This window comes from Carex rostrata, chromosome 7 (genome assembly GCF_964058835.1).
Source record: "Carex rostrata chromosome 7, lpCarRost1.2, whole genome shotgun sequence".
NCBI classification, from domain to species: Eukaryota; Viridiplantae; Streptophyta; class Magnoliopsida; order Poales; family Cyperaceae; genus Carex; species Carex rostrata.
The window spans coordinates 4,223,153-4,241,123 of NC_135924.1; the positions used below are offsets into that span (position 1 = coordinate 4,223,153).

At 35.6% G+C, this 17,971-nt stretch overlaps 2 protein-coding genes across 4 annotated transcripts; both read right to left on the reverse strand.

Moving 5' to 3' along the window:
* Positions 1–7,020: 7,020 nt before the first annotated feature.
* Positions 7,021–11,375, reverse strand: LOC144556830 (uncharacterized). Of its 2 annotated transcripts, XM_078305291.1 has the most exons (3): positions 11,257–11,375; positions 9,622–9,710; positions 7,021–9,567 (listed from the first exon to the last, which is right to left on the reverse strand). In XM_078305291.1, exon 3 carries the CDS (start codon positions 9,534–9,536, stop codon positions 7,710–7,712), a length of 1,827 nt encoding a protein of 608 aa, XP_078161417.1. In that variant the 5' UTR covers positions 9,537–9,567; positions 9,622–9,710; positions 11,257–11,375; the 3' UTR covers positions 7,021–7,709. The 2 variants fall into 2 exon arrangements, with proteins under 2 accessions (XP_078161417.1, XP_078161418.1); XM_078305292.1 differs by lacking the exon at positions 11,257–11,375 and having other exon boundaries at positions 7,021–9,551; positions 9,641–9,712.
* A 2,066-nt stretch (positions 11,376–13,441) lies between these two features.
* LOC144556384 (putative disease resistance protein RGA3) lies at positions 13,442–16,531 on the reverse strand. Of its 2 annotated transcripts, none has more exons than XM_078304730.1 (2): positions 15,407–16,531; positions 13,442–14,405 (listed from the first exon to the last, which is right to left on the reverse strand). In XM_078304730.1, the coding sequence occupies exons 1-2, from the start codon at positions 16,460–16,462 to the stop codon at positions 14,223–14,225; spliced, it is 1,239 nt and encodes a 412-aa protein (XP_078160856.1). In that variant the 5' UTR covers positions 16,463–16,531; the 3' UTR covers positions 13,442–14,222. The 2 variants fall into 2 exon arrangements, with proteins under 2 accessions (XP_078160856.1, XP_078160857.1); XM_078304731.1 differs by lacking the exon at positions 13,442–14,405 and adding an exon at positions 14,930–15,094 and having other exon boundaries at positions 15,342–16,530.
* Positions 16,532–17,971: the final 1,440 nt, after the last annotated feature.

Sequence of the window (17,971 nt, forward strand, 5' to 3'; positions counted from 1 at the left end):
TCCTAACGCAAAAGGGCATAACCTAACAGTACTTAGTGGGGTACCTATTGTACTGACCTGCAATACTTTAGCATTTTATGCCAAATATATTCACCATTCTTTCATTTTTTGTTTTGTAGGTAAGGCCCTTGCAGCTGACCTCTCTACATTTCTGTCCACCCAAGTTAAACAAACAGGTGTATCTATACATATTCTAGAAGCAGTGTTGAAGTTGCCCCTAATCTTAGAGGTTTACTTGTCCATTGTAAACATTTCATCCCATGGCCATGGGGACTCGCCAGCTGGAATTACTTGTAAAAGAACGTTATCGGTCGGGCACTCTTACTATTAAAGATGCTCTTCACTTTTTTGATCTCTTGCTGGCTGCTAAGAACCCGGCACCGTCCATCTATTCCTTTACCCAACTCTTTACAGCCTTAACTCGTATGAAGGACTCAAACAACCATTATGCAACTGTCTTTTCACTTTTTAACCGCTGGACCCAATCAAGAGGGGTCTCACCGTCTCCCAATGTTTGCACATATAGTGTCTTGATCAGCTACTGTATTCTAATTAATCAGCCGAGACTAGGCTTGGTTTTCTTAGGACGGCTCATTAGAGAGGGCCAGAGAGCTGATGCTTTTATCTTCGCTTCGCTACTCAAGGGTCTCTGTTATGAGAATAAGAGCAGTGAGGCCGTAGCCATGTTGCTCTACAAAATGCCAAAGCTGGGTTGCGCACCTAACGTGATCTCCTACAACACTGTTATTGATGGTCTTTGTAAAGAAGGTGAAGTGAGTAAAGCATTTAGTTTGTTTGACCGAATGCTCTCAAAGGGTATTGCCCCAGATGTATTCACGTACAACTCACTGATTGACGGCCTTTGTAAAGAAGGCGCAATTAGTAAAACACTTAGTTTGTTTGAGCGAATGCTCTCAGAGGGTATTGCGCCAGATGTAGTCACATACAACACACTGATTAATGGCCTGTGCAAGGAAGGAGATACTGAGAAGGCTGAGGAACTGCTGTCCTACATGGTTTCTCAAAGAATTAAACCTAATGTTGTGACCTATAATACTCTCGTGGATGGTTTGTGCAAGAAAGGGCAATTGGGCAAGGCAATGGAAATGCTCCAGTCCATGGTTTCTAAAGGACATAATCCCGATGTTGTGACTTATACTACCATCATAGATGCACTTTGCAAAGAGGGGGAAACTGAAAACGCAGAAGAGTTGCTATGTAATATGATTTCTAGAGGTACAAATCCTGATGTTCATACCTATAGTACTCTTATAGATGGGTTCTGCAAGTTGGACAAATTGGAAAAGGCAAAGAAGTTGCTGAATGAGATGGTTTCAAAGGGATTATTGCCTGACACTGTGACTTGCACTATAATTGTGGATGCACTTTGTAAGAAGGGGGAACCTGCCAGGGCAGAGAAACTATTGTCTGATATGCTTGATGAAGGTGTCACACCTAATCTTATCACATATACTAGTGTTATTAATGGATATTCTAAGGTGGGCTGTTGGAAAGAGTCGATTAGAGTTTTCAAGGATATGATCGATCGAGGCTTTTTGCCGAATGAGGTTACTTACGGATCAATAATGGATTCTTTGTGCAAACAAGGACAAAGCAAGGAAGCTGAAAAGTTGCTTGACTTAATGGTTAAAGGAGGTATAAGACCAGGTGTTGTATTATATCGATTTTTACTTCTCGGCTATGTAAATGATGGCAATGTTGGTGATGTGATGAATATCCTAGATAGAATGCATCTCAATCATATAGCGCCAGATCTCTCTACTTACACATCCTTGCTCAAAGCATATGCTAAGAAGAGAAAAGTAGACGCAGCTACGAGTGTGCTGAGCAGAATGAAGAAAGAAGGGGTGAAACCTGATTTGGCTGCCTCTGCACCAGTATTAGAACAGCTTTTGAAAATGGGACGCGATGATGATGCAAGAAATCTAATGGAGCAGACAATTAGTAAGACTAATGATTGAAGTGCTGAGTTTGGTTGAAGATAGCTCATTTGAATTTGGATAATCATTTTATGTAATTTGGATAGTTTGTTACTCAAATGAAGTACCTCTAATTCTTTGCTCAATATTTCTGTTTTTCTAGATATCTTCATTATTATTTTTTCACTGTACTTTCTTTATTGGTAATGTTTTATTTAGTTTGCATTTTGTATTGTATTTTTCTGTATGATTTTATTGACTTTGTGCCTGCATTTGTTCTGCATCCGACTTGCTGATTCAGTACATGCCATGGCAGGCATACAATTAGGTAATTGTGTCTGGTAGCTACTCTACTACTATAACATAGGTTTTCATATAAAGCTGGTTTTTTGAAGCAACTTGCACTGACATTTGAATTATGAGTTCCATATGCTGGACCGTACAAAACTTGCACCATTCACAATAATTACATTATTCTTTTGGGAGAACTGAGAACCTTTTGAAATGGTGAAATGGTTGTCCATACCGTTAAAACCAAATTAAGCTGTTGTCCTTTATACTGTGTGCATGTGCTGACTAGTTCAGCCTCACTAATCTTATTTGTGATTAATATTTTTCACAGGGTCATCGAGTACAGCAGATTAATTACTGAGTACCAGCAGCCTTAGCAGCATGGTTCCTCAGTATTGTTTTAAAAATTTATCATCTCTTGATATATATCAGTGGAGCCAAAACTATAATTCTTTTTCACCTTTTCTTGGAGCAGGATTTTGGGAAGGAATGCTTGTCAGAGGTAGCCCTCAAGAATCTCTCACCAGCAATCTTGGCCTCGGGGTATTTAATAATTCAACAATTTGATCTGGAAACCATTTATAAGATTGAAATTAATCATGAGAGAAAAATTCATTGATGTACTTTTATCTACTCTAGTATATTTGGTAGTCCTTTGCAGATTTTTTTTTTATTTAAATTAATCAGAGCAAGCAACCATTTCTGTTTAATTAGTACAACGTAATGATTCTCGTTACTAGATTTAAAATAAATTAAGAGATATTGTTTCTTGCATCCAAGGGAAGAAAGGAGAGGACGGGCTTAAACCGGAGGCAAGAGAAGGGCATAACTGTCTTTTTTATTTTTTATTTTTTATTTTATTAATCAGTGTTATTAATTGATTTAATTGAGTAATGGGTATATTTATAATATAGATCTATTTAGATGGGGAAATAACTAATTTTGAATTTTTGATGAGAAAATATCTAATTGAAGAAGTTATGATGGGCATATATATATCTAAATTTCTCTTTTATTTGAAGCAAAATTTGAGAAACAGACCTATGTTACGGCAAAAGAGATTACAATATAGACCTATGTTACGGCAAAAGGCATTAAAGGATAGAATTTTGTCAAATTTGACATGAATTTGGTATAGTTTGGTTTGCAATGTCTACATTAAAAAATTTAAAGAAAAGGAAGATAAGAACAAAGAACGAAAGATAAATTTAGAAATAAATAAATAAAATTAATTTTTATCCATTCTCTGTCGGCTAACTAAGTCGAAAAAGTTTTGATGCCGCACTCCACAAAGATGTTCTACATATTAATTTCCAACCCCCTCTCAATTACATGCTCTCACCAACATTTTGATTCTACCTTCAATTTTTGTGGGGCTCTTTATGTGAGAATTAAATGCATCTGGGCCACTCAATTATGCAAGAATCCTTACCAAAACTGTTTCCTCGTGAATCTACTTCCTCAGTCAATGTTGAGTAGAGAAATCCGATTAAAGAGCAATAATTCTATTGTTATATTATTAAATGTAACAAAACTTATATGACGACAGCACGTCCCAAACTCTACTCCATGTGTACAGGTTTTGTTTGGTTTAGTGAGATATTCAACAATAAGAAGAGGATATATAGGTTGCTCTGATACAAATTGACGCAATCTTGATTCCGGATATCGACTAGCAGACTTTGCTAGTGACGGATCTCGAACACAATTTAGTGGAATTAGAAACATAAAATGCTAAGTAGCAAAAGCGAAAATGAATTGCTCGTTCGACCGAGAGAATGGGATAACATGGAAATGGACCGAGTCAGGTCTTTTCACATGCTCGTCGGCTTACAGGCTGCTTCATCACAAAGGTATTATCTCCCCTAACAGGTTCCTCTAGAAAATTAAAGTCCCAATGAAAATTACAATCTTCCTATGGCTCATGTTGGATAACAAGATCCTCTCACAAGAAGGTCTTCTCAATCGAGGGTGCTTATGTTTAATCAAGCCCAAAATATTAAGGAAATTTTCATTAAGAAAAAGTCAAGTCTTTGATTGAATGATGTGAAACAATTGAGGGGCTAAATTGAACAAAACTTCAAAAGCTTAATTCAAATTTTGACTTTACTTTATTTTATATTTTTCTTTCTGTTAGATGAAGGAATAAAGTTCAATAACCACAACTACATATTAGCTGCAATGCTGAGTTTTTGTCACCATCATTTTGTGCACATTAATAAAAGACCTATTTAAATCCTTAATTTTATTTAGCGTTTTGTTTTCATTTTGAGAAAAGCTATTATGAGTTTAAACTCACGAAACTAATTTTAGTACTAGTAAATAATTGTGCATAAAAAAAGTTTAGATAATAGCTGAAATACAATTTTTGCAATATTTACTTCATAACATGCTACATGCAGATGACCACTAAATAATGATCTATCCTTTTAACTATTCAGATTCATAAAAAAGTATGGGATTTAAATTGCTGTTTCAGCAGAAAATTAACGAAATGATGCTATTTCCATCATTTTAACGAATTAACGTATATTTCTTACAATATTGTTTCTTTGATGTGCTAGCTACACGGAGAAATTTTACTTAAAGAGTTGGTTCTTAACTGTGATTGGTGGTATCTTCTTTGTATTTTTCACTATTTGCATTGAAATTAAGATTTTTTTTTTAAACATTTTTGCAAGAATTTAAGATGAGGTGTCACTTAACGCAGTATAATCGGTTTAAACGTTTTAATTTTAAAAATCATTTGATAACAATATGTCTTTAAAAAAAAATTAATTCTGGGACCTCCATAAAACGATTTAACAAGAAGTTGCATTATTTTTTCTAAAAGTTTTTTTTTTTTTGGCATATAAGCCCGTAGGCAGAAACTTTCACTAAGCCAAACTACATTGTATAGGATGTAGTCGATTACATCGAATTCACTATTAATCCTGAAAACATTTTGTAGAAATATTCCTTGTATCCTATAGCATAACCAGAATCTCATTCTTTGAACATTGGATATGAGTATCCTATGTAGGACCACACTTGGATTCTTCCCTTGCCAAATTATGGCATCTCCGTACCTATCTGGAAATGAAGGATTTGTTTTCCTTGAACCTCTTCCAGACCTCAAACATCTCAGAAAAAGCCCTCCAGAAATTAATTGTATCTTGTACGGTCTAGTGCTTAATTTGCTCTGTATGAACAAACCCCGAACATATTAACAACATATACATATATATAACTAATGAATCTGAAAACATGCATGATAGATCAAAATAGGTAATTAATTGGCAAATCTTTGAAAAATATCTAAAATAATTTATGATAATGAACTTCATATTCTTTATCACAAAATAGCTGTATTTCTAGCTTCCCATTTGTTTAGGGTATTGAAATGTGTATTATCTTAAACAAAATATAATTAATAGTGCAATTGAAAATTGCAATAAATTAGAGATGACTTGTGGCCAACTATGATTTATGACATAAATATATTTGTATCTTGCAATGATGCTATACACTTTCACTTGTACTATTGATGTTTTGCTTTATGTAGTAACTAGTTTTTTTTTTCTTTTTTTTGTGAAAAAAATTTGTAGGTGTAATTTATTAATGGAAATTGTCAAAATATTACGGCAATCTAATTTAAACCTACGATGTAATAAGTAGCATAAGAATAAAAAAAGTAAATTGTGACAGAAACAAAAACCAATTGAAATAAAGCTAAACATCTATTCTGTTGGAGCCTTCACATCTGAAAGGTCTTGAAATTCCGTGTGCCTGTCCTTTTTGTTTATGAATTAAAGACAGTTGGAGGGTTCAAATCGTAATTTTCCCTTTTTTTTTCTTCGTACCAGGACTGGTCCACCGACTGATTCCTTACTAGCAAACACCGTACAACCTGAACCAATCATTCTCAAAGAGAAAGAAATATGCACTAATCTCCGTACCTATCTGGAAATGAAGGATTTGTTTTCCTTGAACCTCTCAGAAAAAGCCCTCCAGAAATTAGTGCATCTGACCTTAGTATGCCATAGCTTCACCATACCAGCAGGTTCTTGCAAATTGGCATCCAAAGATGTGGTGTTGATAATCTTCTTGTTCCTCTATGCACGCAGTTCATACCGGGAAGGCCCCATGATCCATTGTCTTCAGTGGACCAGGTCTCTTGACTGTTAATCTTTGCTGCTCTTCTCCACTAGGATGATCGTTTGGTGGGACCCTCAATTCCTGAGAGACAGCTTCCACATCAAGCTGACTAGTAGCCCTACCAAACCATATGGTGCTTTTCTCCAGCCCCACCCCTTTGTCCTGATGCTTCAGAAAACAGTGCCAGGATCACAGTTATTGCTTGTGCTTCCTGTACTGTCGCTGCGCAAAAAAGCTTAATTGATATTAGTTCGAAGAATAGGACTGCCTGCCTGCCTCCTTTTACATCCACCGTCTAATAAAATCAATCACGCCAAATTTAACTGGAATTTTAAATCAGTGTACCATGAATTGCAAAGATATGTCTAGTTTTTTCACAAGAGCAGTTTATACCCATATTACCAAACCCCTCTCTTTTCATAAAACCATGATTGCTATTTGGAAATATGGTGTCAATTGAACAATAAGTACAGTACTTCATTGTAAGTCCCAAGGCAGAGGCAAAGTATAAAGGACAAAAATTGTTTCGAATGATATTTCAATATTGTGAACAATCATTTCCCCATTTCATGAGTCTCCCAGTTTACTTTATAGGCCCTAAGCCAAGGGCTATTAGCAGAGTCAAGTTGGATGCAGCACAACTACAAGTGAAAAAAACAATAAAATCACAAAGAAAAATAAAACTAAATGCAGAATAACCAAATAACATTACAAATTATAACAAAAATAATCAGCAAAGCAGTACAATAACTTTTAAAGTTAATAGCACAAGGAGCTGTCAGAGTAAATTAATTGATTATCTACATTCCAAGAAGCCATCTTCGACCCAATTTGGCACATCAATCATTTGTCTTGCCACTTGTCAGCTCCATCAGATCCCTTGCATCTTCATCTCGCCCCATTTTCAAAAGCAGTTCTAATATTGGTGCAGAGGCAGCTAAATCAGGTTTCACCCCATCTTGCTTCATTCTGTGCAACACACACATAGCTTGGTCCACTTTTCTCTTCTTAGAAAGTGCTTTCAACAAGGAAGTGTAAGTCGAGAGATCTGGTGCTACGTGATTAAGTTGCATTCGGTCTAAGATTTTCATCACATCATCGATAGTGCCATAATTTGCATAGCCAATAAGTAAAATTCTATATGATACAACACCTGGTTTTATACCTCCCCTTACCATTAAGTCGAGCAACTTTTCAGCTTCCTTGCTTTGTCCTTGTTTGCACAAAGAATCCATCATTGATCCATAAGTAACCTCATTTGGCAAAAAGCCTCGATCAATCATAAGTAAATTAATTGATTATCTACATTCCAAGAAGCCATCTTCGACCCAATTTGACACATCAATCATTTGTCTTGCCACTTGTCTGCTCCATGAGATCTCTTGCAACATCATTGCGTCCCATTTTCAAAAGTAGTTCTAATACTGGTGCAGAGGCAGCCAAATCGGGTTTCACCCTTTCTTTCTTCATTCTGTTCAACACACTCATAGCTGCGTCTACTTTTCTCTTCTTAGCATATGCTTTGAGCAAGGAAGTGTAAGTAGAGAGATCTGGCGCTATATGATTGAGATGCATTCTATCTAGGATATTCATCACATCATCAATATTGCCATCATTTACATAGCCGAGAAGTAAAAATCGATATGATACAACACCTGGTTTTATACCTCCCCTTACCATTAAATCAAGCAACTTTTCAGCTTCCTTACTTTGGCCTTGTTTACACAAAGAATCCATCATTGATCTGAATGTAACCTCATTGGGCAAAATGCCGTGATCAATCATATCCTTCAAAACTCTAATAGTCTCTTTCCAGCAGCCTAGATTAGAATATCCATTTATAACACTACTATATGTGATAAGATTAGGTCTGACACCTTGATCAAGCATATCACACAATAGTTTCTCTGCCCTATCAGGTTCCCCCTTCTTACAAAGTGCATCCACAATTATATTGCATGTCACGGTGTTAGGCGATATTCCCTTTGAAACCATCACATTCAGCAACTCCTTTGCCTTTTCTAATTTGTTAACCTTGCAGAACCCATCTATAAGAGTATTATAGGTACGAACATTAGGATTTGTACCTCTAGAAATCATATTACATAGCAACTCTTCTGCGTTTTCAGTTTCCCCCTCCTTGCAAATTGCATCTATGATGGTATTATAAGTCACAACAGTGGGATCATATCCTTTAGAAACCATGGACTGGAGCATTTCCACTGCCTTGCCCAATTGCCCTTTCTTGCACAACCCATCCACGACAGTATTATAGGTCACAACATTAGGTTTAAGTCCTTTAAAAACCATGTAGGACAACAATTCCTCTGCCTTCTCAGTATCTCCTTCCTTGCACAGGCCATTAATCAGTGAGCTGTATGTGATTACATCAGGCGCAATACCCTGCGAAAGCATTCGCTCAAACAAACTAAATGCTTTACTAATTGCCCCTTCTTTACAAAGACCATCAATCAGTGAGCTGTACGTAAATACATCTGGTGTAATACCCTTTGAGAGCATTCGGTCAAACAAACTAAAAGCTTTACTAATTGCACCTTGTTTACAAAGACCATCAATCAGTGAGCTGTACGTAAATACATCTTGTGTAATACCCTTTGAGAGCATTCGGTCAAACAAACTAAATGCTTTACTCAGTTCACCTTCTTTACAAAGGCCATCAAGAACAGTGTTGTAGGAGATCACGTCAGGTGTGCAGCCCAGCTTAGGCATTTTGTTCAACACTATGGCTATGGCTTCACTAATCCTATTCTTAGAACAAAGGCCCTTAAGTAGTGGATTGAAGATGTTAGGTTCAGCTCTCTGCCCGCCCTTAATAAACTGCCCCAAGAAAACCAAGCCTAGTCTGGGCTGATTAATTCGGATACAGTAGCTGATCAAGACACTATAGGTGCAAACATTGGGTGACGGTGAGACCCCTCTTGATTGGGTCCAGCGGTTAAAAAGTGAAAAGACAGTTGCATAATGGTTGTTTGAGTTCTTCATACAAGTTAAGGCGGTAAAGAGTTGAGTAAAGGAATAGATGGATGGTGCCGGGTTCTTAGCGGCCAGCAAGTGATCAAAAAATTGAAGAGCATCTTTAATAGTAAGAGTGCCCGACCGATAACGTTCTTTTACAAGTAATTCCAGCTGGCGGGTCCCCATGGCCATGGTATGAAATGGTTACAATGGACAGATACAACTGTAAGATTGGGGGCAGCTTCAACACTGCTTCTAGAATATGGAGCAGATACACCTGTTTGTTTAACTTGGGTGGACAGAAATCCAGAGAGGTCACCTGCAAGGACCTTACTGAAGGTGTGATATAATTTATCAATGGATTACCTGAAAAAAAAATGAAAGAATGGTTAATTGATTTTGCATAAAGTACTTATGTTATGCCCTTTTGCGTTGTAATTTAGGTCGACATATATCAATTTATCAATTTATGTCCTTTTGCATAAATGGATTACCCTAAACAACATAGTTGTAATTTAGGTCGACATATCTCAATTTATCAATTTATGTCCTTTTGCATAAAGTACTGTTATGTTATCAATTTGCGTTCTAATCCATTTATCAATTTATGCAATTATTAAAAAAATAACTATTGGATAAAGCAGTTCTGATTAGAGTTGTAATTTAGGTCAGTACAATAGTTACCACACAAAGTACTGTTATGTTATGCCCTTTTGCGTTAGGAGTGGTTTAGATACTGCATCAAGTTAGACACTTCCTGAAGGGCTTTTTGGTCATTTTTCCTTTCTAGGGATTTGGTCAACAAGCAAAGTGATCTAAAGAATCAAGAAGCAAGCAATGACTAAAAGCTATAAAACAATAAATCATACTGAAAATAGCAAAAGGCTAAATAGGAACTCAAAGTCTGTATCAAACAAATTTGTCTTTAAGAATCAGATTTTAGTAGTGAAGGACTGTTTTTGTTTGCTTTTTCTTCACGAGACAAATTGGTGCTTTGTTGAGGCTCAAAGAAATAACTCCTAGTACCATACTAAAAAAGTGATGCCTCTAGGAATTATATCAGATCCGATGCCTCTCAACAATTACGGTTAAACATCATAACACCAGCCTAATTTATGCCCCCAACAAATAAATTACTTCCAAGAAAGTTAATTAAACCATCTCAATTGAAAAGGCAAGACTTGATCAGCAACGTGTGAACCAGATTGGAGCTCGAATAACCAGCAGTGAGAAACTAATAATAATTCAGCTAAATAGATATACCTAATTCCAAATTAATAGGTCTGACATGTTTATTTAAGATGTAATTTCACCCCTATGCTTGCAACCTTTGAACTGCGCAGTACAATCCTAAAAAAATTGAGAACCCCAATAATATCATAAAACTAGTAACTATTTTAATAAACAGAATGGCACTCTTTGTGTGCTCTCATTCTCTTATCTTTTGCATTCAACATAAGTAAATTGGTTGTTGGTTCATAAATCATAACCTAAAGCCCCATTTCCTTTCCCATGGTCTTCTTCTTCTTATTTTTCCTAACTTTGGCTTTAACCAACTTGTTCAAAAGTAATAGACAGTGATGCATAATTACAACATTTTTATGGTCCTAAATGATACTCAATTTATGCCTTGTTTCTCACTTTGATAGAAACAGCAAGGGACATTTTCCCCTTGAATGAATCAAAATTACATTCCATACGGAATGTCTCTTTGGGACATTTCATCAAGTAACTTGTGTGCACGGTCAGGGATTACCAAATGGTAAACTCATGTTCACAAATGTAGTACCAAGTACAGAAGATCTTAAATTGAGGGAACAAAAGAGTTCTCCACCCCGATCTATCAAAAGGCCTAATTAATTTATGGAGTAAATGCAAATTACCTACACAAGAGAGCATGAAGGGCAGTTACCATGGTTAGAGAGAGACTAGGTAGTTGGTCTGCTTGCATTTGAGAGAAGAGGTGGAGAAGTGGTTTAGGCAGCACGTGCGAAGCATATCTCCGTGGGGCATTTCAACAAACACTTGCGTCTGACTAAATAATTAACGACTTGAGAAGAAGAGGCGTGGGAAACTGACTAAAAATGAAAGTGAGGAGGTGAGGTGGGAGTAGAGGAGAGGAACACAGAGTTGCCCGAGTTTTTTAAAAATACCCAAATTTATTAATATTTTATTATAAATAACCAGAAGTTTGGCAAAATTATATTTTTGCCCAAACTGTAAGGAAATTTTACTGTTTGACTTAAAAATTCAAACCGTAAGATTTCCTTACGGTTTGAATTTTTTCTTTTTTTAGCCCTACTTTGCACCTCTGGTTAATATATCAAAATATCTTCAAAAATCATGAAAATTTACCGACATGCATTGTTGACTTCATAGAATAAGACTGCCAAATTTCATACAAAATCTCAAAACAGATCGTGAGATATCGGCTCTCAAAAATTGCCCGAACTGCTGAAAGAGTGTTTCTGAGCCCAAATTTGCACCTCTGGTTAACATATCAAAACACCTTCAAAAAATCATAAAAATTTACCGACATGCATTGTTGACTTCATAGAATAAGACTGTGAAGTTTCATACAAAATCTCAAAACAGATCGTGAGATATCGGCTCTCAAAAATTACCCGAACTGCTGAAAGAGTGTTTCTGAGCCCAACTTTGCACCTCTGGTTAACATATCAAAACACCTTCAAAAATCATGAAAATTTACCAACATGCATTGTTGACTTCATAGAATAAGACTGTGAAGTTTTATACAAAATTTCAAAATAAATTGTGAGAGCCGATATTTCACGATTTGTTTTGAAATTTTGTATGAAACATCACAGTCTTATTCTATGAACTCAACAATGCATATCGGTAAATTTTCATAATTTTTGAAAGTGTTTTGATATGTTAACCAGAGGTGCAAAGTTGGGCTCAGAAACATTCTTTCAGCAGTTCAGGCAATTTTTGAGAGCCGATATCTCACGATCTGTTTTGAGATTTTGTATGAAACTTCACAGTCTTATTTTATGAAGTCAACAATGCATGTCGGTAAATTTTTATGATTTTTGAAGGTGTTTTGATATGTTAACCAGAGGTGCAAAGTTGGGCTCAGAAACACTCTTTCAGCAGTTCGGGCAATTTTTGAGAGCCGATATCTCACGATCTGTTTTGAGATTTTGTATGAAACTTCACAGTCTTATTTTATGAAGTCAACAATGCATGTCGGTAAATTTTTATGATTTTTGAAGGTGTTTTGATATGTTAACCAGAGGTGCAAAGTTGGGCTCAGAAACACTCTTTCAGCAGTTCGGGCAATTTTTGAGAGCCGATATCTCACGATTTGTTTTGAAATTTTGTATGAAACTACACAGTCTTATTCTATGAAGTCAACAATACATGTCGGTAAATTTTCATGATTTTTAAAGGTATTTTGATATGTTAACCAGAGGTGCAAAGTTGGGCTAAAAAAAAAAAAATTCAAACCGTAAGGAAATCGTACGGTTTGGGCAAAAATATAATTTTGCCAAACTTCTGGTTATTTATAATAAAATATTAATAAATTTGGGTATTTTTAAAAAACTCGGCAGAGTTGCCAAATAAATGATTTTGGGCCATTTTGGGCCTTTGGGCTTTACCAATCTCTCAAGTCTCCTGTGCTTTTGGGCCTTTGGGCTTTACCAATTTCTTAAACCATTTGTTTCAATCACAATATCAAATCACAAAAAAATGATTTCAATTCCAAATAAAATATTACAGCTTCAAACACATTTGCAACTCATTAAACAACATTGTTATTTTTTTTTAATAATTGCATAAATCGAACCATAAGATCGACATATATATGCCATTAATTACCACCCTAATCACAAGCATAAAGAAAAATAGACATGCATATTTGCATACACTTCTGCATCTTTTATATTCTTCAGATTTCGTCATTAAATTTTCGATCGGTGAATTCAAACTAATCAGGTTCAGGAGAGCTCATGTTCCAATTTACAATAACGGCTAGTTCAGAGAACTATTTTTTTTTTTTTGGCAATATTCCAGTAAGGCTATTTCATTAAACAATAAACTACGTTTTACATCGTCTGTTACAACATTGCAAATAAGAGAAGAGTAAATCCATATATAATTTATTTGTAACATTCTACCAAGTTGGCCAATATAATTTAGCCAATCCTACAACACCTCATTGGGGGATTGCCATTCCACACTAATTGAAGCTGTTTTCCCATTTAGAAGATTACACAACAATATTAATTCTGATATATATGCCCCTTGTTTGAGCAGCCTCTATAGCACATAACATGGCTAAAGCTTAATTCCATTTGGAAGGGTGAAAATGCCTCTGCATAGCGGGTCTGGTACTGTACCAGCATGCTATCTTATGTGCTATATGGCAAATAGGAGATTGGAGCAGTTTGCATTTTTCAGCAATCGCAATCTGTGTCAAAGCCATTGCAAGTATACCAGTAGGGTTGAACTTCTTGCCAGCATAAAAATAGGAGCATCTCGCCTTCCATAATGACCATTCAATATAAGATAAGAGACACAAATTATATTCATCTAGGTCCTCCCATAGTTTTATAAAAATTGCACTAAAATGTCCCTGTAACGAATTCAATCTTATCCCCACAGATCGGGCAAGCCGAGTTAAAATCCCTAATTATTTATGCAACCAAGAGTATGAGATACTGGCAATGCATCACATAATGCCTTCCAAAATTTTTTTTTTAACTTAGGTATTAATTACTCCCTTTAATCACCACAACCGTGCAAACAAATTTTGCAGTTGTGTATTTGACCCCACAACATCGACACCCTTGCTGAGCAAATGATATGCCCATTTCATTTATATGGATCACATGGTGGATATTTTGCACCCCATCAATATATGGACCACATGTTGTTTTTTAGAACTGCTTGCCATTCGACCTTGGTTTTCCGCTTCGTGCAAAGCACACCACCTATGATTTTGATAGCAAGAGGCAAACCATCACACTTTTCAACTAGTTGCAACCCAATATCCTTAAGTTCTTGAATTTCACTCTTTTCCTCATCTTGAACTACCTGTCAAATAAATGAAAAAGTTAGGAACGTCAATGCTTTCATTTTTATTTTAGATACATGTCAAGTGTTTTAGAAAATTTATATGTTAATATATATGATTGTAAAAGAATTATAAATCCTAGGGTTGTGATAAAATATTGAGATTGAGCAAAAACCATAACACATTAATTAAGAGATAACAAAACCTCATTTTCAAAGAAAAGAGAGAATAAATTAGGATAGATAGCAGTAGTGCAACCAAAATATTAGCCGATTTCGTTTTTGTGCTCAATTAATTGGAAATTAAGCAGTGCAACCAACTGTGGAGCATCTTGATAAGCAAAATGGAATTTACAATCAAGCAATAATAGATATAGTGTCTGTGATTATTTTGCTTATCAAGTGCTACCAAGTGCACCCCATCAATGGACCACATATTAATTGTTAGAAATTGCCTATTGGCGAACAGAGATATTAATTTAAAGTGGTTCCATTAATTATGAAAATAATCATAGGCATTATATCTATTATTGCTTTATACAAAATTCCATTTTGCTTATCAAGTGCTACCAGGTGTCATTGTGGTGGATTGTAAAATCTTATACAAAATTCGGTTTTGTTTAGATAGGATTAAATAAGTTTGGAATTATTATACGACTGCAAAATTGTTTGTGTAAGAAACCCAATACTTAAATCACCGACATTTTCATCTATCTTCAAAGAAATATATAAAATATTTATAATATTTCAATAAATAAAATAAATAAATCATAATATGTTCTAAAAAAGAAATCCCGACCGGCCAAAAAATGGTCGGTTGGAATAAAAATTAGAATCGGCCAATTTGGCTGGTCTGGGCATTTTTAAAATTGTTCAGTATTCATGAACATTTGTATAAATTTATATTTAATGTTGGATCTTAAAAAAAAAATCGGCTTAAATCACAACCAATTAGACAATGCTAAGCTTCTAAGGCAAAAGTAGCAAGGCTAAGGCTAAACAAAGTTATAAACTTCAATTACCTGTTTTGTTAACAGGGACCAGCCATCTTCAAGAGATAACTTATCTACCCGATGTGATTTTATTGCTCTCATTTGATTTGCAACTCTTTCATCTTGAGTGGTAATAAGTAACCTACTCCCGTGACCTCCCCCACTCATGGGAGCACGTAACAGACCGTCCCACACCACTTGGCTCTCTTCCCAAACATCATCCATAACAAGTAGGAACTGTTTTCCCCGGACAAGCCTCTCGAGTAAAGGCACCAGCTCTGATCTTTCCTGGGCAGCACCGTGGTCACCTCCTACCTCCCGGATCACACATCTCAACAATTCTATTCCATTCACCTCCTTTGAGATACACACCCAAATTTTTAACTGGAATTCCTCCCCAATTTTCGGATCATTGAAGATCTTTTTCGCTAGAGTGGTCTTCCCAATTCCACCCATCCCCACAATTGCTACAACATGAATGGTTTTTCTCGCACTCTTCTCTTCCTCCGTCAGCCAGTTCACTATTAGGTTTGTATCTTCTTCAATCTTTTCTCCCACAATATCATCTAGCACAATCAAGGGATCAGTCTTGTGGGTGATGACAGAGTCCACTCGGGGAACTGGTTTGGAAGGCCCATAAGAGATTTGTGATTCATTCAAACCCAGATTAGACTTTCTCTTGGCAATCCCCTCTAGCCTGGAATTGATATCCTTAATTCTGGAGCCAATCCCATGAGCAAAGACCGGGTTACGGAAGCAAGACAGCAAAGGGTAGCCACAATGAGCATTTGATGAGGAATGGGAACTAGAGCCAGCAAGGCGGTCCTTTGCCTTGATCTGACATAGGTCGATAATGTCATCAGCATCATACATGACATCCTTGAGCTGCATGAGCCACCGTTGAATGGCACTGCTCTTGCTTTGCTTCCTCTCAGCATCGGGAAGGACACGTTGGATATCACGAACGGTCTCGCCAAGTTTCTCAATCTGGCCAGGGATGCCTAGTAGCATGCCGACCTCATCCTGCACCATTTGCATGAGAAGTTCGCTGAACTTTGACAGGAAGGCATCAAGTATCATAGCCATCTTTGTTTAGAATGGGAGCTAGCTGCAGGTATAGTGCTCAAGAGGAAGAGGGATTGAAATGGAGATAGTTGGAGAATGTGGTTCTAGAGCTGGAGGGTATATTTTTGCTAGGATCAAAGATTACTTATTCCTTTAATTTCTTTCTGTCGTTGTACCTTTATCTTTTGATTTCCTTTTCTATGTTGTAAATTTGAAGCTTGCTTAATTAATTGGTTATAACTGGTTGTGAGAAGTGGAGCATAATTACACTTAATGTGGACACCCATATGTTTTATTCTTTGTTTCATTTTTGATGATATGAAAATTCATTGCTTGATCGAGGGACTAGTCGTTTGTTACGTACTATCTACAAACATAGTTTTCTTGCCTGGGTTTTTTAGTCAGTAATGTTATGATATTATTTTCTAGAGATATTATTTTGATTATTATATATGAAATTATATATTAAATTAGATGATCAGGTTGTTATAATTTATACAAATAATGTTCTTTATTAGTTCAAAGAGTACATTAATTTTGCTAGGATCAAAGAGTACGTAATTATTCCTTTCTTTTTATTAACGTTTCTCTTTTGTAAATTTGAAGCTTTGTTATTCAAAAGAGGTGGAGCATAATAGCAAGACAAGGAAATGATATGCACTACTTTGCTTTTCCATTTGCTTTGTGCGATGTGGAATCCCATACGTTTCATTGATTCCATTGCTTTTGCTTTTGATGACTTGAAAATCCATTGCTTTTGCTTGAGCCACCAACCATTTGTTACTTGTTACAAACATAGTTTTTTGGCTTGGTCTTTAATTCCAGCTGCAACGTTTAGATATAATTTATCATTAATTACTTAATTCCCTAAGAATTTAAGGGCTATTAATTTTATTATTATGAAAATATATATCACATGAGCTCATGAGGTTTACATAATTTAACAAAAAAATGTTCGCTAGTTCAAAGAGTATATTTTGCTAGGAAAAGAGTAATTATTCCTTCCGTTCTGTTCTATACCTTTTCCTTTTTATTTTCTCTCTTTTGTGAATTTGGAGCTTAATTATTCGAAAGCGATTGGGATTGTTGAAGAATGTGGTTTTGAATTATTGGGATGTTAGTAGGCTTTACTGTAATAATCTAAAAGAATATTGGATATAAAACATCATGAAGAGCTGGAAGATAGAGGTTGGAGATGAGCGATAGGAAAACCTTCATCACTAGCTCTAATTTAATAGCATGTATGACCTAATAATTATTGAGCCTTAAGAAAACAGAGAAGTTATGATTTAACTATTCAAACTAAATTTTGCTTCAATAGTTTTTGCAGAATATTGTAGTTCTGGAATACAATTTCTTTAATTATATATTTTGATCCCTTTCTACTTCTTCTAGTATTGCTAGGAGTAATTTGACTTCTTTTTAGTTTGCATGCTTTAATTAATTGGTCAGGTTAAACTAAATAGTAGGAAGGATATACATACATAATACATTTAATTGTACTTCTTCATCTTGATCGAAATCTAAATT